Source organism: Gobius niger (assembly GCF_951799975.1).
Source record: "Gobius niger genome assembly, chromosome: 24".
Lineage (NCBI taxonomy): Eukaryota > Metazoa > Chordata > Actinopteri > Gobiiformes > Gobiidae > Gobius > Gobius niger.
In genome coordinates, this window is record NC_136875.1 from 902,979 (window position 1) to 929,326 (window position 26,348).

The 26,348-nt window shown below is 44.2% G+C and overlaps 1 protein-coding gene across 1 annotated transcript; it reads left to right on the forward strand.

Moving 5' to 3' along the window:
- Nucleotides 1-2,666: 2,666 nt before the first annotated feature.
- Nucleotides 2,667-15,962, forward strand: cd8b (cd8 beta; the record flags this gene model as incomplete). Its single annotated transcript, XM_079582416.1, has 8 exons — nucleotides 2,667-2,698; nucleotides 2,864-2,997; nucleotides 9,912-10,057; nucleotides 12,138-12,354; nucleotides 14,067-14,153; nucleotides 15,602-15,691; nucleotides 15,760-15,793; nucleotides 15,883-15,962. 8 exons carry the CDS (start codon nucleotides 2,667-2,669, stop codon nucleotides 15,890-15,892), a joined length of 750 nt encoding a protein of 249 aa, XP_079438542.1. The 3' UTR covers nucleotides 15,893-15,962.
- Nucleotides 15,963-26,348: the final 10,386 nt, after the last annotated feature.

Genomic DNA, 26,348 nt, shown 5'->3' on the forward strand with positions numbered 1-26,348 from the left:
ATGAAAGTTTGATTGGGCTGAATTTGGGACAGACTTTTGCATCTGCAGCTCCAGCTCCGAGAGAAACCGGCACGGACTGAACGGTAAGACACAGCAGAGCTTTTCAGTTTTTAGCACAGAACAAGAGATTCAGCCAAAGGTCTGGAAATGTCATTCAAAATGTCGTTGAAAAGTGTTCAAGTGTGATGCAAAATGTCATTCAGTCTAAATTCCTTGTTAGATAAAGACGATTTAACTTTGTTAAAAATACTGAAATTCTGCTCTTTATCTCATTCAGCTGCACTTTTTGGCTGAAAAGTTTCCCATCATGTCCAATTTGCTTTTAAATATTGAATTTTTGCCTCATTCCTTTGATGAAACATTTGCAAAAAAAAAAAAAAAAAATGAGTGTAGTAAAAAGACGAGTATTTGTGCAATAAAATTCCATTAATAAAGTATTAGATTTGACTCTGCGGCTGTAGGAACCATGAACTCTTATTCAAGCTCTTTTAAAGCCACTTTTATGTTTCAAACGGTCATTTTGTCCAGTGTTGCTTTCATAGTTTGATCTCGCAGCACTTGTTTTCATACATGTGTGTTTTCATCCATATGTTTCACACTCAGTCATCCTGAAGACTAGTAAACAGGTGACTTTATTTCGGCCGAGAAACGGTCGCTCGGGAAACAAGCAGAAAACATTTCACATGGAACATCTGCGTGAAAGTCAGACGTTGGTCCTCAGAGTTCTTCTTCTGACTCGTCTTATCATGGTCTCAGTGGCTGAGTTTGAGGACTTTGGAGAAGGAGCCGATGGAGCTTCTTTTACTGCACTGTCACTTTGGAAACATGAGCGGAGCAGTTATTAGTGTCATTGAAAATGGATTTGACTTTATGTTACTGCACATTTTGGATTTGACATTTGTACCTGCTGCTCCCGGACACAAAGCTCCGTAAATGTCCCATTGACTCTAATATGAACTACAGAAACATTTACCTTTTAGTGGAACAAAGGACGAACAACGATGGCAGAGCAGTGGAAAAGTGTGGGGATGATGGAAGAGCCACTAAAACAAAACAGGGTTTCATTAAATAGGATTCAAACCAGCATTAAATCTACATTTACAGGAAAATGAACAATGTCCAAAACGATGGTCTCAAACATATTCAGTGCCGTTTGGCTGAAAGTTTTTTTGCCTAAAAGTTTCCCGTTTTGTCCAGTTCTCTTTCCTCAGTTTGATTAAATGTTTGAAATGTTAAAGACATTAAACATGCACCAATTTGTGGCATTAAAATATAATATTTGGGCATTAACAATGGCATTATAAAGCATTAGGTTTGACTTGCGTCTGCGTATAAACCCTGTACAAAAAGAGCTGTTCAAGAGCAGAATAAAAGTCTGTTCATGGGGAAATGTCCGAGACTTGGACGATGACTTGTGGATATATTAAAAAAAAATTACAGATATTTTCCCCGTCTGACATCGCGCTCCTTTCCCGCACTTTCGAGTTGGAAATATGACTTTAGCTGCTCTCAGTTTAACATGGATTTGACTTTATGGATTTGACATGTGAGTTTTCCGTCACAGACCGGCTCCACTCATTTTCTTTATTCAGTCTCACGCAGCTCATTAGGGCTGTTGAGTTTTAAACAGCCCATAGTTTCAAATCCTATTGTGGTAACTACGGTAACGGTCAAAATGCTGAGCTTCGATCCTTCTTTAGATGTAATAAAAAATAAGTGGGAGCAGGACTTGGGAGAAAATTTGTCAGAGGAGAAATGGGCCAACATTTTAAAAAGGGTCCACACATCTTCAGTTTGCGCCAGGCTCGGTCTATTACAATGTAAAATATTACATCGTGTTCACTGGTCAAAAGACAGACTGTCAAAGAGATTTCCCAACACCGATCCCAACTGTGAACGCTGTAAAATAACACCTGGTACATATTTTCATACTTTTTGGAGTTGTCCGAAATTATTGTCATTTTGGACTTGTATTTTTTAAGACATTTTCTGATATTTTCAGACTGCTTTTGGACCCTTGCCCAGTTGTGGCTCTTTTTGGTGTAATCCCAGATTCATATCACCTAAACAAACACCAGCGGGACTTTTTGGCCGACTGTACGCTTCTTGCTCGCAGACTGATTTTACTGAATTGGAAAAACTCATTACCTCCTTCTCATTCGCAGTGGATCAAAGACATTCTATATTTCTTAAAAATTGAGAAGATCAGACATACCCTTAAAGGCAGTGATGCATCTTTTTCAGAAATCTGGCAACCCTTTTTGAAATATGCTGAAGAAAAGCTTGATTTGGTTTTGTGAATTTTACTTGTGGCATTGTGTGAGTATTATTGTATGTTTTTTTGTTGTTGTTTGTTTTGTTTGTTTGTTTGTTCGGCTTAGTTTGTTTCAAGGGGAGGGCTTGATTTGAAGTTTTGTGTGGGTTATTTTGTATTATTAAACAAAAATGTATAAATAAAGTTTTCCAAAAAAAAATAAAAAATGCTGAGCTTCAGACTTGGTTCATGGTTGAGCACTTCCACCTGAAGCAAGCACACCATCCCCAGTGGATAAAAAAGTAATGAAAACAAGTTGCAAAAAACAATATAAAAAGAAGGTGACAAAGTGACAACAACAACGCGGGGGAAAAGGTCTGTTTGGATGAATTTTGTTGGCCTTAGCTTTCAAATGAGGCTGTATCTGGCCTATGAGCTCGCTGGGTAAAGTGTGCTGGGGGGGTGGTCAGACACATCCACATGAAACAAAGCTGTCAGAGAGAAGCTCACAGAAGCTTGTGAAGCTCGTCTGTGATTGGCTGCCCGCCTGGCTCCCCGCTCTCCGATTGGCCCGCCTTCCCCCTCACTTCCTCCTGTCTTCTGTCACAGACGACACTGTTTGGAGACACTTGGCTCTGAGAGTCCACAGAGACGACAGAGGGACATCGGGGACATCAGGGACATCAGGGACATGGGGCGCTCTCTCCTCTGGACTCTCCTCATCGCCGCGGCCTGGACACAAGGTATATTAGATATTTAGAGAACATTTAGAGAACATTGATCCATGGCACACTGGAGAGGAACACACAGCCAGGGGAAACATGCTCAAACAAGTTAGATCTCATAGAAAGGCTGAGAGTTTAAATTCAAAGTGGTTCCATCAGGTGGTGAAAACAAAGAAAATGGTGACGTTGTTGGATCGTGTCCACATTACTCAAAAGCCTTCGTCTAATCTACTAAACATCCTTGTTAAGCCACAGTTTGTCATCAAAATGTAATCCAATGGCATCAGAAATCAAATAAAAACTGCATTTTGTAATAAACTCTCAACTCATTATGTAATCTCATCCGAGCGCATTTTCAGCTTTACCCAAATCTAAAAGCTTGCAGCCTGGGCAGTATAACGCCTCATTTGAAAGCTAGAACCGTCAAAACGCATCAAAGATTTTTCCTGGCACTGTTGCCGTCTTCGCTGTGTTTTAGGCCCTTTGTCGTCACCGTTTCGTTGCCCGTGGGGTTGAGTTTTTGTGGGTTTTGATGGATTTTTACGTCTCGTTTTTGTGGCTTTTGGAAGAAGCTTTTACACTGGGCTGAAGACAGACTGGACAGTGACCGCACATCGTCTGGGACGGGTCAGTTTAGGAAAATTATAATTCAGTCTAAGCGTTTTCATCAAATAAACAGTTACTATGTAGTTGCCTATAATCGAGTAACTAATGATGAGGAAAGCTTTGTAAATGTTTTATAAATGTGTTTATAAATGGTACATAGTGCAGTCGGCACACAGCACATATTATATCCCATGAAAGGAGTTCAAGATTAATTAGAAAATTATTGCAAAACGCTTTATATTAAGGTGTGCTCGTTAAGTATTAATACAGTTTTCATAAGCATTAGTAATTATTTAAAAACATATTAATAAAGCATTAATAAGCTGCTTAATATATTTGTATCTCTCAGCTCCTAGGCCATGAGTAATATACGGTAGCACTTGATAATAACTACACCTTATTTAACCTTAATAAATGATGAATTAACACTTAATTAATGATTGGTTAATGTGTAATAACTACAGTTCACTCGTAATAAACAGTTCTTCACAAACTTCACGTATTCACTGTTACTCATGAAGTGTCAGTCACACTTCACTAATGAATTAAGTGTTAATTAATCGTTTATTAAGGCTAATAAATGAATACCGGGCGGCACGGTGGCACAGCGGTTAGTGCTCGTGCTTCACAGCTCCAAGGTCCCGGGTTCGATTCCCACCTGGACGGGGCCTTTCTGTGTGCAGTTTATATGTATTCTCCCCGTGTCTGCGTAGGTTTCCCCTACCACTAAAAACATGTACAATAGGATGAATGAGAGTGTGCATGGGGGACGATGTTAATGGAAATTAACCCAAGGCTACAATTGAGTGTGGCGCGTTTACATGCATGAGACCCATGTTCATTAACACGCCCTGTCCCGACCAAATAAACCAAGTGTTACCGGACGATCTTTATATTAGCTAACAGATACAAGTATATTAAACACTTATTGTATTCATACTTTAGAAGTATTTTAGTAATGGCGGATTAATTACTAATCCTTGATAGTAATTCATACGCCATTATTAATACGTTTTAATACTTAATCACCTTATTCATACTTTATAAGTATATTAGTAATGGCATGTTAATTACTAATGCTTATTAGTAAATAATACACCATTATTAATACTTATTAATACTTAAAAGGCGAGACACTGCAGGTGAATAGGAAAAAAATGTATATTTACAGATATCAATTTGAAACTGTTGCTGTCGATCACTGGCATAAATGTGAGAAAAAAATACATCACAAGTTTTCTGTCATTTTATCTTTTCATATAAGAACAAGGTGTTTTATGCCTAAAAATGCCCCAAATTTCCCATCTTTTCGGCGACGAAATCTGAATAACGGATAGAGCTACATTCAAATGTATGGTTTCATTTTATTGATAAATGAGTTACCAAGACTTTCTCAGAGGGGATTTTGGATTTCTTGTTTAGTTTTAAAATAAGCTGTTTTTTTTAGTGTAAAAATGTGTAAAAATGCAATTTTCGTCTAATTTGTTGACATTCAAAACTCAATAAATGGGGCTTAAGGATTAAATAATAAAAAAATCCCTCTGAAAAAATCTTCCAAATATTGTTGAGTCCGAGGCTGTAAAATGTGAAGTCTTTAGGTCCGACTGACGTGGACATAGTGTCGCCACAATGACAGAAAAATGTGTTTTGAGAAAAAGGCCCTTGAAATTGCATTCTCCCATATAAGTCTATGGGGGAACATTGAATCAGCGCAATATTTAAACATGTTATTGTGAAGATTAAGCATATTTTCTGTTTCGGGGTGAAAGCTTGTATGTTCAGAGACCAATTTGGCCCAAAACCTGAAAACTGAAAAAATTGAGTTTTGCCTGTAGTGTCTCCCTTTAACCACCTTATTCATACTTTATAAGTATATTAGTAATGGCGTATTAATTACTAATGCTTATGAAAACCTTATGAATACTCAATGAGCACACCTTGGTATAAAGCGTTTTGTAATAATTTACCGATGATTATATTGTCATCATCGACCATGGTAACAGGCCATGATAATAACCGTATAACTGATGCTGAATATAAAGTTATTGCATTTTGAATGACATTATTAACATAATGAAGTGTTTCCTTCATTTCCCTTTGTTTGATACGATGGGGATTTATCTGCATAGGTTTCTCGAGTTAATGGCGTTAGAAAAACATGTTCCAAACGCCACAGAAAAGAGCTGACCTGCTCACATTCAAATCGTCAGTGCAGAGCAGTGTTTCCCAACCGGGGGTACGGGGACCCCAGTGCTGCTCGAGGACAAGGCAGCGGGTACTACGCGCGGTCAATGAATAATTCACAAAATTGTGAAGCAACTTTGAGCGCTATATAAGACTAATGCAGTATTATTATTGTTATTAATATTATTGTTATTATTTTGCAGTAAAATAGTTTGGGAAGAATCTGAGGTTTGCTTTGAACACAACACTGTCTTTTTAGCTTTGAAGGTGCCGTCTTATGTTTGAGGTAGGGGGTCCACCAAGGGGTCCGCAACACAAAAAGGTTGGGAACCACTGGTGTAAAGTGTCGTTACATGTTCAGTGTGAATCCGAATGACGAGAGCGTCCTAAATACTGGATTAGCCGTGATGTCGGGGCGTGTGAGGTCTGGTGGACACAGCAGGAGCACCTCGGACCTGCAGAGACCCTCCAGGATCTGAACCTGCTCAGGACCAGAGACCCTCCAGCACCTGAACCTGCTCAGGACCAGAGACCCTCCAGGACCTGAACCTGCTCAGGACCAGAGACCCTCCAGGACCTGAACCTGCTCAGGACCAGAGACCCTCCAGGACCTGAACCTGCTCAGGACCAGAGACCCTCCAGGACCTGACCCTGCTCAGGACCAGAGACCCTCCTGGACCTGAACCTGCTCAGGACCAGCTGAAAGACACCACCACAGCGTCTCACTTACAGATGAATAAAGCGCACGGTGACGACCACGAGAAGGCAGACTCGAGGAAATGTCAGTTGTTTGGTTCAAAGTCTCGTCTCGGAAAGATTGTGTCATCGCCTGAAGCGGCCTCGACGTTCACAGGAGCTAAACCTAAAGTCTCTTCTGAGTCCACAGGAGCTAAAACCTAAAGTCTCTTCTGAGTCCTACAGGAGCTAAACCTAAAGTCTCTTCTGAGTCCACAGGAGCTAAACCTAAAGTCTCTTCTGAGTCCACAGGAGCTAAACCTAAAGTCTCTTCTGAGTCCACAGGAGCTAAACCTAAAGTCTCTTCTGAGTCCACAGGAGCTAAACCTAAAGTCTCTTCTGAGTCCTGCAGGAGCTAAACCTAAAGTCTCTTCTGAGTCCTACAGGAGCTAAACCTAAAGTCTCTTCTGAGTCCACAGGAGCTAAAACCTAAAGTCTCTTCTGAGTCCACAGGAGCTAAACCTAAAGTCTCTTCTGAGTCCTACAGGAGCTAAACCTAAAGTCTCTTCTGAGTCCTGCAGGAGCTAAAACCTAAAGTCTCTTCTGAGTCCTACAGGAGCTAAACCTAAAGTCTCTTCTGAGTCCTGCAGGAGCTAAACATAAAGTCTCTTCTGAGTCCTGCAGGAGCTAAACCTAAAGTCTCTTCTGAGTCCTGCAGCAGCTAAACCTAAAGTCTCTTCTGAGTCCACAGGAGCTAAACCTAAAGTCTCTTCTGAGTCCTGCAGCAGCTAAACCTAAAGTCTCTTCTGAGTCCACAGGAGCTAAACCTAAAGTCTCTTCTGAGTCCACTGCTCAAACACACACTTACTCCTTGGAGGACGTGACTCTGTAGATCAGGAGAAGAATCAGGAGAATGAATGCTGCTTTGGTGCAGATTGGCGCTGGATTTGTCTCTTGTTTGTTCAGATGTAAATGTAGGCAAGGCAGGTTTATTTGTAGAGCACAGTTGATACACAAGGCAATTCAAAGTGCTTCACAGTTGCATAATGTTGCATAAAAATGTCCTCGTCTTTAGTATTCTCTCCTCTGGCCTCATTTAAACACAGTGTTTTATTCTCCAAACATGGAGGTATTTTTCACTGGTGGAACAAGTACTCAATAGTCTTACTTCAGTAACAGTGCAGATACAGGCCCAAAAATGTACTTAAGTAAAAGTAAAAGTATCTGATAACATTGTTACTTAAGTAAAAGTATAAAAGTATGCATTGTAAAATGTAGTTTATAAGTAAAAAGTATTTCATAGTTTAATGTGCAGGATATTTTAATGATTAGAATCAAGTACTCTGATTTAAATGCTAAAATAAAGGCACACATTTAAATATTATTTAGAATAATAAGTAATAATACAGGTTATGTTTCCCTCATATCGAGGTCAGGAATCGACAGCACGAGTTTGAATCTTCAAATGTTTTCTTATAGTCTCGAACCCTCACTTTAACACAGCTCATTTTCTCCACTTTGCCCAAATCTAAAAGCTGTTTGCATCTTTTTGTTGCATTTTTGTTACTTTTTCATCTTCCTTTACGTCTCATTTTTGTGGCTATTTTAAGTATTTTTTTGGGAAGCTTTTAGGTTTAGGTAATACCTGGATAATAAATGTTTCTCTCGCGGTGAATCAATGAGTCCAGTCCTTCAGTCGGGGGTAAATGCAAGGGTGTAGGTTTGGTGTTACTGTTGGTGGGGACACTCAGGCAGGAGATAGATCTGGAAAAACTCTGGTGAAAATACCCTCCAAATGTAGAAAGGCTGATTTCTTTTTCTGCACTGACTCTGATCATGTCCAGGTCATGTCTCCGTCCCGACGCTCTGATCAGCTCTTTTAGTTCTCGTAGTGGGACACAAACGCTACTGAACTGACTGTAAACTGTGCTCCTGACACTGACCCCACGTGTCCGTCAGCTCGTCCCTGTGAAGAATCAGGAGGGAACGTTTTGAATGAATGTGTTTACTGTCAGTCCAAACCACTGTATTTGTTTATCAGAGTTTAAAATGTCACACAAAGCTCCTCCACAGAAATGCTTTTATTCATAAAGCACTGAGGGGGTTTGAGGAAAGTGTAAACTGTGTTTTGCACTTAGCTTCACAAAGTGGGGGCCGCTGAGAGCCCTTGGAAGTTTTACAGGGGGCCTGTAGGAACCGATAACGTAACACATTTGACCAGTATGTCAGAGATAATGCATGACGAGGGGTCCGGTTATTCTGATGATGGGAGTGCATGGTCCCCCAACTCAAAGTGTTCATTGGGGCCGGTTTGCTTATTGTTTTGAGTCCCTGGGCAGGAGTTATCTCACTTTATAGATACAGACGGCATCTCGTCATAGAAGGGGGCGTGGCTTCGCCGAGGGGGAAAATAGAATCTTTAGAGAAACACAATTTTCCCTCTTTTTAGCCATTTTCTGGTGGAATATCAACTTATTTATCACATAAATAAAGTCCAGTGTAAATCAGGTCCATATGGATATTTTCTCAGCAGCAGATTGTTCAGTAGAAGTGAAAAAACGGCAGTTGTAGCAAGCGCTAGCTAACCGTTAGCATTAGCCCGATGCTAACATGTAGCATCAAGTTAGCATTCTCCGTTATTCATGTATTTATGGGCCGTTGCTCCTCCCCATGCCTTTGCATCATTATTTAGTAGAAACTATATTCATATTTCATCATTTGTTACAGTCGTTTTTGAATAATTAGAGAAAATTTACATTTTTTCAAAATTGTTTTCCCCCTTAACTGTTGTCAAAAATGCCCATATATGGGCGATTCCAGAGATGCCGTCTGTATCTATAACTTGTTATACCTGAAACTAGTAGTAGAAAGACTATCGTTACTTATTGTTACTATGGAAACAGCTACATGATTTAACTGTTGCCGAGCTAGGTGTACATTATCACTTTTTAACGGACACTCTCCAGCCAATCAGAACCTTCAGGGCGAAACAAGACCCCTCCGCTTCGCGTCGGGGTCCGGTTCGCCCTGTCGGTGCTTATTTTCCCGATAATGACCAGCGTTCTATACATTATCCCTTACTTAACGGACACCCTCCAGCCAATCAGAATCGAGCAATCACCAAGACCATGGTATAAAAAAATGTAATCAGCCAATAATAATTATTATTACATTATTGGCCTAACAAAATAAAAATAATACATTCAGCCAGTAATGTAATACATCAGTCTGACTTAGTTTTCTCTGAATGTTGGGTGTGGCGTGTTTGTTCTGCGTGTTCATCCAGGTCATAGAACATGTGCTCGGTGAAGGCGGGGGCTACGAGGTTAAACGAGCCACTTCTCAGGGTCGTCTTCACAGAAACGCTACAAAACCAGCCTGACCGTTCATGACATTGATACAAATGCAAAGTGAGTTTATAAAACACTAAAGGACCAAACTTTGACCCATCCCTGTGTCTCTCTCAGTCCTGGGGCAGGAGCCGGTGGCGGACGCCCAGCGGCCGCAGTATCCCGCCCTGGGGCAGAACACCACGCTGGACTGTGACTGCGGGGGGCTGCAGTGTGAGCAGATGGCCTGGTTCAGGATGCTGCTGCCCAGCGACACCCTGCAGGTCAGAGGTCACCACAGCAATATCCATCAAGTCAGGGGAATCACGTTGCTCCACAGATTATGGATCCGGTTTAGTTTTTGCATGAAATAGTTATTAGTGAAAAAATCAATCAAAATTCTCCATGTTTTTTAGGTTAATTGGGTTAAATTTAATTATAATTAAACATTTTACCCAGTTTCCTTTAGTTTGACTCATTTTTGTGATGTTTATAGTTTCACTTCCTTATTGGACACGGACAGGAAGTGACATAGCTAGAGGCAAACCATTTTAAACTGTTGCCGTGCCGACCTTGTTAACTCAATGGGAAATGAGTCAAACTGCTCTGGGACTTTACCTCAATCTATGTCACTTCCTGTCAGGAGCTTAGAATAAAAATAACTAAAATACTGCCTACATTTCTCCAATTATTTGCTGCTTCACTGAAATAAAATGATAATTAATACTTAAAACAAATGTTATCTCAATAATATTATATTTTCAAATGCATTAAAACCTGTCAAAGGAAATAGACCTCCAAATGTTACAGTGCCTCTTGAAAGCATTAACACACCTTACACCCTTGGCACATTTTGTCATGTTTACAACCATAAACATAAAGATTTTATTTTGAATTTTCTACAGAACGTTCACACACAAGTAACAGACAACTGTGAAGTGAAAAAAATATATAGAAAAGTGAAAAGTGGGGTGTGCATAAGTATTCATACAGCATTTTCTGAGTGCATTAAATTGCCTTTAAAACATTCCTAATGACTCCAGAATGTTCACACCTTGGCCTAACGGTTAAATAGAGGCCACCTGTGTGTAATCTACTCTCAGTATAATTTCAGCTGTTCTTTTAGGCCCTCAGAGCTGTGGTCACTAAACAACATCATGAAGGTCAAGGAGCACCAGAGAGGTCAGAGTATAGCGCCACTGCCAACTTACCAAGACACGGCCGTCCACCTAAACTATCAGACCGAACAAGGAGACACTGGTGAGAAATGCACCCAAGTGCCCCAAGATAACTCTGGAGGAGCTGTGAAGTCCTGCCGCTGAGCTGGGGGAATCTGTACATGGGACAACTATAAGTCGTATCTACACAAATCTGGCCTTCATGGACGAGTGGAAGAAGAAAGCCATTATTGAAAGGAGGCCATAAGAAATCCCGTTTGAAGTTTGTAGAAGTCATATGGAGGACACAGCTCCATGTGGAAGAAGGAGCTTTGGTCAGATGGCCCAAATGTCAAACGTTATGTATGGAGCAAACCTAACACTGCTCATGGTCCTGAGTGCACCATCCCCAGTGTCAAATATGGGGGGGGGCATCATGCTGTGGGGCTGCTTTTCCTCAGCGGGGACTGGGGAGATTGTAAGAATAGTTATGAAGATGGATGGAGCCAAATAGAGGGACATTTTGGAGGAAAACCTGCTGGAGTCAGCAAGAGAACTGAGGCTGGGGCGGAGATTCACCTTCAGCAGGACAATGACCCGAAACACAAAGATACATCTACAAAAACAAACATATCAATGTGTTAGAATGGCCCAGACCCAGTTGTCAGTTACTTGTGTGTGAACTGTCAGTAAAAAAAATCTAAATAAAATCTTTATGTTTAGGGCTGTAAACAAAATGTGCAAAAGTTCAAGGTGTTTCAGTGCTTTCGAGAGACCCTGTAGTTGAGTGGAGTCTGTAAAGTGAGGAGTCTTCTGGACTCAAAGTGCAGATGTTGTTAAAGAGTGGAATAAAAACGGCCCTAAAGTTTAGTCCCTCTGTCTGCACGTCTTTAGCCGCTGCTGTCTCCCACAAAGGAAATGACCATATTTGGAGTACAGCGTCATCTCGGTCACAGCCTTTCCTGCTACACGTCATGTCAGTGTTTGTGAATGAATAAGCGCGAGAAAGACCCGGAGCGCCACCGCCATGTTGGAGTGACTTCAGACAAAACGTCCGAGATAAACATGGTCAAGAGTTGGGTCTGATTTGACTCTGACATAGACCCATGTTTCCAGATGTTTCCAGATGTTTCCAGATGTTTCCAGATGTTTCCAGATGTCCCTCCTCCTGGTCAGATGGCGCAGTGAGTTTGTATCTTGTGTGCAGATGCTGGGCCTCTCGAACCAGGCCGACCGCGTCACCTACGAGCCCGGGCTGGAATCCAAGGTCCGAGTGTCCAAGCGGAGCGGCTCCGGGTACTCGCTCCGAATACTCTCTACTGCAGCTGCGGACCGCGGCATGTACGCCTGTGTACTCAAGGTCCGCGGGAACGACAAGAGCACCTACGAGGTGGTGAAGGGCGGAACACTACTGCTGCCCGGAGGTCAGTACTGCTATACTACTGCAATACTACTGCAACACTACTGCAATACTACTGCAACACTACTGCTGCCCGGAGGTCAGTACTGCTATACTACTGCAACACTACTGCAATACTACTGCTGCCCGGAGGTCAGTACTGCTATACTACTGCAATACTACTGCAATACTACTGCTGCCCGGAGGTCAGTACTGCTATACTACTGCAATACTACTGCAATACTACTGCTGCCCGGAGGTCAGTACTGCAACACTACTGCAATACTACTGCAACACTACTGCTGCCCGGAGGTCAGTACTGCTATACTACTGCAACACTACTGCAATACTACTGCTGCCCGGAGGTCAGTACTGCTATACTACTGCAATACTACTGCAATACTACTGCTGCCCGGAGGTCAGTACTGCTATACTACTGCAATACTACTGCAATACTACTGCTGCCCGGAGGTCAGTACTGCTATACTACTGCAATACTACTGCAATACTACTGCTGCCCGGAGGTCAGTACTGCTATACTACTGCAATACTACTGCAACACTACTGCTGCCCGGAGGTCAGTACTGCTATACTACTGCAATACTACTGCAATACTACTGCTGCCCGGAGGTCAGTACTGCTATACTACTGCAATACTACTGCAATACTACTGCTGCCCGGAGGTCAGTACTGCTATACTACTGCAATACTACTGCAATACTACTGCTGCCCGGAGGTCAGTACTGCAATACTACTGCAATACTACTGCAATACTACTGCAATACTACTGCAATACTACTGCAATACTACTGCTGCCCGGAGGTCAGTACTGCAACAAGTACTGCTATACTACTGCTATACTACTGCAATACTACTGCAACACTACTGCTGCCCGGAGGTCAGTCCTGCTATACTACTGCAACACTACTGCAACTACTGCTGCCCAGAGGTCAGTACTGCAATACTACTGCAATACTACTGCAACACTACTGCTGCCCGGAGGTCAGTACTGCAACAAGTACTGCTATACTACTGCTATACTACTGCAATACTACTGCAACACTACTGCTGCCCGGAGGTCAGTCCTGCTATACTACTGCAATACTACTGCAATACTACTGCTACTACTGCAACTACTGTAATACTACTGCTGCCCGGAGGTCAGTCCTGCAACAAGTACTGCTATACTACTGCAACACTACTGCAACACTACTGCTGCCCGGAGGTCAGTACTGCAATACAACTGCAATACTACTGCAACACTACTGCTGCCCGGAGGTCAGTACTGCAATACTACTGCAATACTACTGCAACTACTGCTGCCCAGAGGTCAGTACTGCAATACTACTGCAACACTACTGCAACTACTGCTGCCCAGAGGTCAGTACTGCAATACTACTGCAATACTACTGCAACACTACTGCTGCCCGGAGGTCAGTACTGCAACAAGTACTGCTATACTACTGCAACACTACTGCAAATACTACTACTACTACTGCAACAAGTACTGCAACACTTCTGCAAATACTACTACTACTACTGCAACAAGTACTGCAATACTACTGCAACACTACTGCAAGCACTATATCAACAGTATTACAGCTACCTGAAGCACTGCTGCTCACTCGCCGCTCAGGGAAACAGGAGGTGAAAGAGCTCCGGTCAAACAGGCCTGGGCTGAAGCTACACTATATGGGTCCCTATTGTACGTGTCACGTTTTTGTTTTCCTCCCCCAGAGTCTCCTCCGACTGACACCCCCCAGCTGGTGCCCAAGGCCCCCACCCCCCCACGCTGCCCCTGCCAGACTCACACACAGCCCCCAGGTCAGTCATGGATATCAGTGTGATGTTTGGGTCCTGAGACCTTCATCAGGTGACCAGCCTTCAGAGGGGTGTGGCTGGCACCCAAGGGTGACCATCTTAACACATTGAGGCCGCGCTGTTTTGGGGAGTTAGCTGTGGAGCCAACCATCCAGACCTTTGTTCATGATGTTTGTAGAGCCACAGAGTGTTCTATGTTATAGCTGTGGACACATGGCTCTGTGGGTGGAAACACTTTCATTCTACGTCTCGGTTCCTGAGAAATGTAAGCTGAACAGAGGCTGGTTCTGATCAAAACCACTGATGTTAATTAGTCTTTTATGAAACACTCTTTTCTGATGAACTCCTCTCTCCTCCTCTCTGGACCGACACTAACGTTATGTGAAGAGGAAAATACCTGAATATTTCTGCTTCAAGTCAATTTTCAAGGACAACATTGTTGACACGTTTTGAAACACGCGTGTTCTCGATCTCCTTTTATCACGTGTGCATTTACACAGCCTGGTTCTCGGACGGAAGACTTTAACAGGATGTTTCTCAGCCGTCCTTGGACCGATATTGATCATTTAAAAACTCAGAGAAAAGTTAAAGCCGCTTTCCTTTGTCAAACGCCCCAGAGAGCGAGAGAGAAGTTTCGGGTTTACAGCTGTTCACTACAACACCACGCCCCCTCAGACAAAAAAAAGAAAGAAAGAAAAGAAATGCAATAATATATAAAATGTCCAGATGTGACTTTTCACAAGTTTTTGATTGTCAGTTATTTCACAACTGACACAAAACAAGTTTTTCCATTTTTGTCAGTGTTAAAAGGACAGTGCGCTAACCATTTCCACACACTTACCTGACAATAGAAGAATGACACAGACACATATATTTATGATGTAGACAGCAGTGCGTCTGATGACATAAATGGACGTAGAGGTGCCTCACATGTAAACATGGCTAAAGTGTGGATCCAGTCGGACTCTCTTTGCTCTGCTGGAGGAGAGACATGTTCAATGCTCATGTAGTTCTCACAGTCCATCCCGGCCGCCTGTTTCCTCTGCTGATTGAACTGTCTCTGTGGTCACGTATTCTGGAAACCCACCAGCTCTTTAGGGTTAGGGCTCATTCATACTTCACAAGATGCAAGAACAAGAAGTTCTTCTTTTGTTCCGAAGCTGCAGAACAAAATGAAGTCACTTTTGCCTTGTTCGTGCATCTTGTGAAGTATGATGAGGCTTTAGGGTCAGGAACAGCATTTGTGATGTAACTCACACGGATCTGACACATCGGTTTAGAAACTAGGAGTCCTTGGCTTTCAAATGCGGCATCACACTGATATATAAGCTCTCCTCTCCTAACCCTAAGCCTAAAGTGCCAGGTCCTGATGGTGAAGGCGCTGCGGGTCAATGAAAGGTCATAATATCAGCTTCTGTTTGAGATGTTCTTCTCCCCCCGCTGTCCCGCAGACGGCTGTGGGAGCCTGGTCTTGTGGCCGTTGGTGGGACTGGCCTCCGCTCTGTGTGGGACGCTGGTCTGCACGCTCCTCTACTACAGCCGTGAGTACTGCAGTAAAAGTACTTCATGAGGACCTGGCCGTCCCCACTCACCGCCATGTTTGTTTCAGGGCTGCCTAAGAAATGCAGACACAACTTCGTCAGGTGAGGGCGTGCACATTGAGGGCGTGCACATGGTGTCACTCACAGGTGTGTGGTGGGAGTTCTCATGGAAAACTTCTGTTGCGTTTCAGGAAGAAGTAACGTCTGTCCTGGTGTGAACTTCTGTTTGTGGAACGTTTGGTGACTTTGAGCAGAACTTTATTCTCACTTTGCAGCACAAAGTTTCTGAAGCGTCACTTTCACCTCTGTACAGTTTTGTCTCTACTTTCTCATTCATGTATTTATCGGTGTGATGTGGGATTCTCTGCTGAACGTCACTTCTGTTTGATAAAAAAAAAGCTTGGTGATACAGTTTGGAGTCGGAAGAATAAACATAAGATGGAAAATGTTGTTTTTATTCTTTGTCCTCATCAAAGTTCAAGATCTCATGGACACAGCAAGGTACAAAAAAAATCTTTAGCTCCAAGTTTTGATGACTGTTGTAGAAATAATTGGGGGGGGAAAAAACTAGGGAAATTGGGCAAAATTTAGAAAAATTGTGAAAGGAAGAAAATTACATTTGCCTAAAAAACTGTCCTCATGGACAGAGTGACTTAGATCCAAGAGTAATGCACCTGATCCTGTGGATCAGTGAGTGTGTCTGTGAGTGTAAGTGTAAGTGGGACACCATGAGACTTATGTCCCCCCCCCGGGAGGACGTGTGGCCGGAAGAGCCCATGACTTGAGAGAAGGGCAACAAGCTCATAGATTAGAGGGATATTTCAGGATTTTTGACATAGGGCCTCATTTCCTAGTTATCCAGAGTGTTGCTGATTTCTGGAGATATGTTTTTTGTAATTTAAGGAGAGACACTACAGGCAAAACTCAATTTTTTCAGTTTTCAGGTTTTGGGCCAAATTGGTCTCTGAACATACAAGCTTTCACCCGGAAACAGAAAATATGCCTAATCTTCACAATAACATGTTTAAATATTGCGCTGATTCAATGTTCCCCCATAGACTTATATGGGAGAATGCAATTTCAAGGGCCTTTTTCTCCAAACACATTTTTCCGTCATTGTGGCGACACTTTGTCCACGTCAGTCGGACCTAAAGACTTCACATTTTCCAGCCTTGGACTGAACAAAATATTTGGAAGATTTTTTCAGAGCGAGTTTTTATTATTTAATCCCTTAAACCCCATTTATTGAGTTTTGAATGTAGAAAAATTAGGCGAAAATTACATTTTTACATTTTTTTCCACTAAAAACAGCTTATTTTAAAACTAAACAAGAAATCCCAAATCCGCTCTGAGAAAGTCTTGGTAACTCATTTATCAATAAAATGAAGCCATAAATTTGAATGTAGCTCTATCCATTATTCAGATTTCGTCGCCGAAAAGATGGGAAATTTGGGGCATTTTTAGGCATAAAACACCTTGTTCTTATATGAAAAGATAAAATGACAGAAAACTTGCAAAGTATTTTTTTCTCACATTTATGCCAGTGATCGACAGCAAAATGTCAAAAATCCTGAAATATCCCTTTAAGTGAACTTTTTAAAGCTACTGCGTGTCATTTTGATCTTGTGCTCTGGGTTCACTGCTGATTTCAGTTAAATGAAGCTCTTCTTCTTCTGTTCAGAGCCAGAAGCAAGAACTGAATTCATAACATCGGCCGAGCTTCAGTTGGTTGATCAAATCCAGTAATAATGATGGTCCTGCTGCCTCTGAAGGAGAAATGAAACCTGTCGTCCTCACTCTGTCTCATGGAGGTGGAGGACGCTTAGAGAGAACTAGTGATGCTTTCTGCCGATGTTCACGGTCTTCATTCTGTTTTTGAACGTCCTGCTGTGAGACTTTGAAAGGGCGTTTGAATGCATGACTCCAGCATCAGGGTTGTTTCAGTTTGCCTGGTGTCGCGGCTGAGACTCGCACCTGCGCTCTGACCCGGGAGGGGGTGGGGGGCTCTGTGGTGAGGTGAGTGTGATGATGGGGGGCGAGGGCGGGGGGATAACGTGTGGGTCGCGGCCCCTGAAGCTGAGCGTGTGGCTTTGGAGCGGCGCCAGGCCCACATCTTCTCTTCTTCTCTTCTCTCGCGCTCACTGGGACAGGGGGGGGGAGTCAAACCTGTGGCTGTGGGGGGCTGTCGGGGGCGGGGGGCTCTTCCTGCCTGCTCTGCCTCGGCTGAGCCTAAGTGAACATGTGAAGGAGAGTTTGTTGAAGTCGTTAGCTTCTCTTCAGAGCGAGAAAACAAAGGGACCGCAGAGAACCACAGCCGCCGCAGCATCATCGTCTCCACGGCGACAGAGAGGCCGGCTTCAGACGGGCTCGAGCATCGCGACAAACCACTCCACAGCTTCAATCAACTGGATTCAAAGTGACATTCAACTCCGAACATTTATATATCGTTAAAAAGTGCAACTTAAACTGTGAAACTCATAAGTGACATTTGTACAGCCTTTATTTATTATCATGATTATGGCTCCGTTTGGAAAAAACACAAATTAAAAATCTTTTAAAAATGGACTGTAAGCCATAATCATCAAACTTCTAACAAGCAAAGGTTATACATGTCACTTTACATGTTATATGAGTCTATGTCATATATAGTTTTATATTTTAAGTTGAATAACAGAATTAATTGAACTTTTGAATGATATTCTAATTTTCCGAGTGTCACCTGTAGAACAATGTTCCTAGAGATGCACCGATACCACCGTTTCTAAAACTTTGATTTGAGTACTTGCTGATACTCAATACTGATACAAGTAAAAGGTATTTTCTTCAACATACTTTCTAAAGTGTATAGATGGTTCATAGACTGACTTTTCCTCAGCAGGTTGGTTAGTGATTAGTTACTCATTTACTTTTACCTGAGAAAAGACACTTTTAAGAGAAGTTATGTCATACATGGGTTATTTTATTTTCATTCAATATTATCTTTGATATATTTTGAATGTATATTCATATATTGATTAGTAAGTCATTTGTTTCCTGGGTCTCACTTTGTTGATTTATAAAATGAAAGGAGATGGTGAAGTCCAGAGACAGAACAGTCCAGGTCCAAAAGTCCATATTTATTTTTATAATAGTATTTAGTTATGTTGCAGTACTTAAGCGCTGTCTTTTTATTATTCATGTCTGGAAGTTCACTGTAAAACAACAATATTTATTCATCTTTGCAAATGTAATACACTGCCTTTTAATTCGATTGTATGTGTTGAACCGGAAGCGCTATATAATATATTATATATATATATATATATATATAAAAAAAAAAAAACTCTTCCTCACCCTCCGCGGGCGGTCTCTTTCTCCTCCTGCTCGGGTCCTCTACCGTCGGCCTGGTACTTGAGGGTTCAGTATCTTTGCTGTTCCTAGAACTGCACTTTTCTGGACCGAGATGTCTGATGTATTTCCTGGGATCTGCTGGAGCCACTCCTCCAGTTTGGGGGTCACTGCCCCGAGTGCCCCAACGACCACGGACACCACTGATGCCTTCACCCTCCAGGTTTTCTCCAGCTCTTCTCTGAGCCCCTGGTATTTGATATATATATATATATATATATATATATATATATATATATATATATATATATATATATATATATATATATATATATATATATATATATATATATATATATATACATATAATATATAATAATATTTTATAAGCGAGGCCCATAGCCCATAGCCCAGAAACTGTGGTGCAATAGTCGGGCCGTGGCCTTTGGACACCAGTCGACATGTCAGTGACATTTGATCTGTTGCTGTAAACCCGTAAAACTTAATCCTAAAGGTTCTAAAATTTTTAGTGTTTGTTCACTATGTTTACCTACTGTAATGTTTGAGCACAAAATAAACTTTAAAAAGACATTTGATTCACCCTGGTCATTCCGAGGGGGCAACAGTTACTTATTACTACTATTACTACTACTACTACTAGTACTACTACTACTACTACTAGTACTACTAGTACTACTAGTACTACTAGTACTACTACTAATAATTGACCTCTTTTCACATTAGCTGCTCACTAACTCCGTGAGGATTTTCCCGTGCTCATAGCTTACCTCATTTTCATTATTTTTGCCGCAGCTAATTTTGGACATTCTACAGTCTCTTTGTTTTCTATTGTCTGAGTACTTTTCAGTGGCTGGATTAGTTTAACAGATGAATAACCTCCCGTCCTTCCTCTGCTCAGTGGACCAGATGCACATGTTTGTGGTGTTTTGAAAAGCTGCTGCTGCTGCAGTCTGATCACGCTCTGAGACAGTGGACAGCAGAAACCACACGCTGCTGTGGAGGAACAGGAAACCACTGCACACCCACAGGGGAGAGGGCAGCTTCAGACAGTGCAGGAGCAGCACAGTCTGAGGCGAGGACCAGGGACCACATGCTCTCAGGTGGAAACAAAGTCCATAGTTCATCACGCGGTTTGTCTCTCACACACATGAGTATTTAAAGTGAAGTATTCGAAGTAGAAGGTATGTGTGAGGACAAATGACCCCCCTCTGTACGTCAACACCACAGGGACAAACCTCGTACTGAGTCACTGGCTGTGACAGTACATCTGCACAGCGCCACCTACTGTTCATAGTATGCATTATTAGGCTTTTCTCATGAACCAAACAACATGGACAAATGGACAAATGGACAAATGGACTTTTGTCTTAAATGTAGCAGAGCAGAAAGTGTATTTGTGCTGTCCACTTGGGTAAAAGATATTTGCAACCATAGTTCAGTAATGTTCCTGACCGTCCCACAGCGACGCCAGCCTCCCAAGTTTAGAAGCCTGAGTCATGATAGTTTTGTTGTAGGTGCTGTTAGCTTGCCGTATGCCGTGATTTTAGGATATTTTCAGTTCATTTGTTAGAAAATAGCATCCCTATGGTGTTGCCCAGGTAAATTAGCATCGTGCTAACCACCGGGTAACCGGGTGGAGGCTGTACGACACACATAAGGCTACACAGATTTGCAGACTGAAACAACACAGACAGTGTTGTTTCAGTTTACTTAGAGCCTGGTTTACTAATCCGGGTGTAAACCAGGCTCTAAAGTGACTAACCCGGGTGTAAACCAGGCCCTAAAGTGACTAACCCGGGTGTAAACCAGGCTCTAAAGTGACTAACCCGGGTGTAAACCAGGCCCTAAAGTGACTAACCCGGGTGTAAACCAGGCCCTATAGTGACTAACCCGGGTGTAAACCAGGCCCTAAAGTGACTAACCCGGGTGTAAACCATGCCCTAAAGTGACTAACCCGGGTGTAAACCAGGTCCTAAAGTGACTAACCCGGGTGTAAACCAGGCCCTAAAGTGACTAACCCGGGTGTAAACCAGGCCTTAAAGTGACTAACCCGGGTGTAAACCAGGCCCTATAGTGACTAACCCGGGTGTAAACCAGGCCCTAAAGTGACTAACCCGGGTGTAAACCAGGCCCTAAAGTGACTAACCCGGGTGTAAACCAGGTCCTAAAGTGACTAACCCGGGTGTAAACCAGGCCCTAAAGTGACTAACCCGGGTGTAAACCATGCCTTAAAGTGACTAACCCGGGTGTAAACCAGGTCCTAAAGTGACTAACCCGGGTGTAAACCAGGCCTTAAAGTGACTAACCCGGGTGTAAACCAGGCCCTAAAGTGACTAACCCGGGTGTAAACCAGGCCCTAAAGTGACTAACCCGGGTGTAAACCAGGCCCTAAAGTGACTAACCCGGGTGTAAACCAGGCTCTAAAGTGACTAACCCGGGTGTAAACCAGGCCCTAAAGTGACTAACCCGGGTGTAAACCAGGCCCTAAAGTGACTAACCCGGGTGTAAACCAGACCCTAAAGTGACTAACCCGGGTGTAAACCAGGCCCTAAAGTGACTAACCCGGGTGTAAACCAGGCCTTAAAGTGAGTAACCTGGGTGTAAACCAGGCTCTAAAGTGACTAACCCGGGTGTAAACCAGGCCTTAAAGTGACTAACCCGGGTGTAAACCAGGCTCTAAAGTGACTAACCCGGGGGTAAACCAGGCCCTAAAGTGACTAACCCGGGTGTAAACCAGGCCCTAAAGTGACTAACCCGGGTGTAAACCAGGCCCTAAAGTGACTAACCCGGGTGTAAACCAGGCTCTAGAGTGACTAACCCGGGTGTAAACCAGGCTCTAAAGTGACTAACCCGGGTGTAAACCAGGCCCTAAAGTGACTAACCCGGGTGTAAACCAGGCCTTAAAGTGACTAACCCGGGTGTAAACCAGGCTCTAAAGTGACTAACCCGGGTGTAAACCAGGCCCTAAAGTGACTAACCCGGGTGTAAACCAGACCCTAAAGTGACTAACCCGGGTGTAAACCAGACCCTAGAGGGACTAACCCGGGTGTAAACCAGGCCTTAAAGTGACTAACCCGGGTGTAAACCAGGCTCTAAAGTGACTAACCCGGGTGTAAACCAGGCCCTAAAGTGACTAACCTGGGTGTAAACCAGGCCCTAAAGTGACTAACCCGGGTGTAAACCAGGCTCTAAAGTGACTAACCCGGGGGTAAACCAGGCCCTAAAGTGACTAACCCGGGTGTAAACCAGGCTCTAAAGTGACTAACCCGGGTGTAAACCAGGCTCTAAAGTGACTAACCCGGGTGTAAACCAGGCCTTAAAGTGACTAACCCGGGTGTAAACCAGGCTCTAAAGTGACTAACCCGGGTGTAAACCAGGCCTTAAAGTGACTAACCCGGGTGTAAACCAGGCTCTAAAGTGACTAACCCGGGGGTAAACCAGGCCCTAAAGTGACTAACCCGGGTGAAAACCAGGCTCTAAAGTGACTAACCCGGGTGTAAACCAGGCCCTAAAGTGACTAACCCGGGTGTAAACCAGGCCTTAAAGTGACTAACCCGGGTGTAAACCAGGCTCTAAAGTGACTAACCCGGGTGTAAACCAGGCCCTAAAGTGACTAACCCGGGTGTAAACCAGACCCTAAAGTGACTAACCTGGGTGTAAACCAGGCCCTAAAGTGACTAACCCGGGTGTAAACCAGGCTCTAAAGTGACTAACCCGGGGGTAAACCAGGCCCTAAAGTGACTAACCCGGGTGTAAACCAGGCCTTAAAGTGACTAACCCGGGTGTAAACCAGGCCCTAAAGTGACTAACCCGGGTGTAAACCAGGCCATAAAGTGACTAACCCGGGTGTAAACCAGGCCTTAAAGTGACTAACCCGGGTGTAAACCAGGCCCTAAAGTGACTAACCCGGGTGTAAACCAGGCCCTAGAGGGACTAACCCGGGTGTAAACCAGGCTCTAAAGTGACTAACCCGGGTGTAAACCAGGCCTTAAAGTGACTAACCCGGGTGTAAACCAGGCCCTAGAGGGACTAACCCGGGGGTAAACCAGGCCCTAAAGTGACTAACCCGGGTGTAAACCAGGCCTTAAAGTGACTAACCCGGGTGTAAACCAGGCCCTAAAGTGACTAACCCGGGTGTAAACCAGGCCATAAAGTGACTAACCCGGGTGTAAACCAGGCCTTAAAGTGACTAACCCGGGTGTAAACCAGGCCCTAAAGTGACTAACCCGGGTGTAAACCAGGCCCTAAAGTGACTAACCCGGGTGTAAACCAGGCCTTAAAGTGACTAACCCGGGTGTAAACCAGGCCCTAAAGTGACTAACCCGGGTGTAAACCAGGCTCTAAAGTGACTAACCCGGGTGTAAACCAGGCCCTAAAGTGACTAACCCGGGTGTAAACCAGGCCCTAAAGTGACTAACCCGGGTGTAAACCAGGCTCTAAAGTGACTAACCCGGGTGTAAACCAGGCTCTAGAGTGACTAACCCGGGTGTAAACCAGGCTCTAAAGTGACTAACCCGGGTGTAAACCAGGCTCTAGAGTGACTAACCCGGGTGTAAACCAGGCCCTAAAGTGACTAACCCGGGTGTAAACCAGGCCCTAAAGTGACTAACCCGGGTGTAAACCAGGCTCTAAAGTGACTAACCCGGGTGTAAACCAGGCCCTAAAGTGACTAACCCGGGTGTAAACCAGGCTCTAAAGTGACTAACCCGGGTGTAAACCAGGCCTTAAAGTGACTAACCCGGGTGTAAACCAGGTCCTAAAGTGACTAACCCGGGTGTAAACCAGGCCCTAAAGTGACTAACCCGGGTGTAAACCAGGCTCTAAAGTGACTAACCCGGGTGTAAACCAGGCCCTAAAGTGACTAACCCGGGTGTAAACCAGGCCCTAAAGTGACTAACCCGGGTGTAAACCAGGCCCTAAAGTGACTAACCCCGGTGTAAACCAGGCCTTAAAGTGACTAACCCGGGTGTAAACCAGGCCTTAAAGTGACTAACCCGGGTGTAAACCAGGCCCTAAAGTGACTAACCCGGGTGTAAACCAGGCCCTAAAGTGACTAACCCGGGTGTAAACCAGGCTCTAAAGTGACTAACCCGGGTGTAAACCAGGCTCTAAAGTGACTAACCCGGGTGTAAACCAGGCCCTAAAGTGACTAACCCGGGTGTAAACCAGGCCCTAAAGTGACTAACCCGGGTGTAAACCAGGCCCTAAAGTGACTAACCCGGGTGTAAACCAGGCCCTAAAGTGACTAACCCGGGTGTAAACCAGACCCTAAAGTGACTAACCCGGGTGTAAACCAGGCTCTAAAGTGACTAACCCGGGTGTAAACCAGGCTCTAAAGTGACTAACCCGGGTGTAAACCAGGCCCTAAAGTGACTAACCCGGGTGTAAACCAGGTCCTAAAGTGACTAACCCGGGTGTAAACCAGGCCCTAAAGTGACTAACCCCGGTGTAAACCAGGCCTTAAAGTGACTAACCCGGGTGTAAACCAGGCCTTAAAGTGACTAACCCGGGTGTAAACCAGGCCCTAAAGTGACTAACCCGGGTGTAAACCAGGCCCTAAAGTGACTAACCCGGGTGTAAACCAGGCTCTAGAGTGACTAACCCGGGTGTAAACCAGGCCCTAAAGTGACTAACCCGGGTGTAAACCAGGCTCTAGAGTGACTAACCCGGGTGTAAACCAGGCCCTAAAGTGACTAACCCGGGTGTAAACCAGGCTCTAAAGTGACTAACCCGGGTGTAAACCAGGCCCTAAAGTGACTAACCCGGGTGTAAACCAGGCTCTAGAGTGACTAACCCGGGTGTAAACCAGGCCTTAAAGTGACTAACCCGGGTGTAAACCAGGCTCTAAAGTGACTAACCCGGGTGTAAACCAGGCTCTAAAGTGACTAACCCCGGTGTAAACCAGGTCCTAAAGTGACTAACCCGGGTGTAAACCAGGCCCTAAAGTGACTAACCCGGGTGTAAACCAGGCCCTAAAGTGACTAACCCGGGTGTAAACCAGGCCCTAAAGTGACTAACCCGGGTGTAAACCAGGCCCTAAAGTGACTAACCCGGGTGTAAACCAGGCCCTAGAGGGACTAACCCGGGTGTAAACCAGGCCCTAAAGTGACTAACCCGGGTGTAAACCAGGCCCTAAAGTGACTAACCCGGGTGTAAACCAGGCCCTAAAGTGACTAACCCGGGTGTAAACCAGGCCCTAGAGGGACTAACCCGGGTGTAAACCATGCCCTAAAGTGACTAACCCCGGTGTAAACCAGGCCTTAAAGTGACTAACCCGGGTGTAAACCAGGCCCTAAAGTGACTAACCCGGGTGTAAACCAGGTCCTAAAGTGACTAACCCGGGTGTAAACCAGGGCCTAAAGTGACTAACCCGGGTGTAAACCAGGTCCTAAAGTGACTAACCCGGGTGTAAACCAGGGCCTAAAGTGACTAACCCGGGTGTAAACCAGGTCCTAAAGTGACTAACCCGGGTGTAAACCAGGGCCTAAAGTGACTAACCCGGGTGTAAACCAGGTCCTAAAGTGACTAACCCGGGTGTAAACCAGGGCCTAAAGTGACTAACCCGGGTGTAAACCAGGCCCTAAAGTGACTAACCCGGGTGTAAACCAGGCCCTAAAGTGACTAACCCCGGTGTAAACCAGGCCCTAAAGTGACTAACCCGGGTGTAAACCAGGCCTTAAAGTGACTAACCCGGGTGTAAACCAGGCTCTAAAGTGACTAACCCGGGTGTAAACCAGGCCCTAAAGTGACTAACCCGGGTGTAAACCAGGCCCTAAAGTGACTAACCCGGGTGTAAACCAGGCCCTAAAGTGACTAACCCGGGTGTAAACCAGGCCCTAAAGTGACTAACCCGGGTGTAAACCAGGCCCTAAAGTGACTAACCCGGGTGTAAACCAGGCTCTAAAGTGACTAACCCGGGTGTAAACCAGGCCCTAAAGTGACTAACCCGGGTGTAAACCAGGCCCTAAAGTGACTAACCCGGGTGTAAACCAGGCCCTAAAGTGACTAACCCGGGTGTAAACCAGGCCCTAAAGTGACTAACCCGGGTGTAAACCAGGCCCTAAAGTGACTAACCCGGGTGTAAACCAGGCCTAAAGTGACTAACCCGGGTGTAAACCAGACCCTAGAGGGACTAACCCGGGTGTAAACCAGGCCCTAAAGTGACTAACCCGGGTGTAAACCAGGCCTAAAGTGACTAACCCGGGTGTAAACCAGGCCCTAGAGGGACTAACCCGGGTGTAAACCAGGCCCTAAAGTGACTAACCCGGGTGTAAACCAGGCCTAAAGTGACTAACCCGGGTGTAAACCA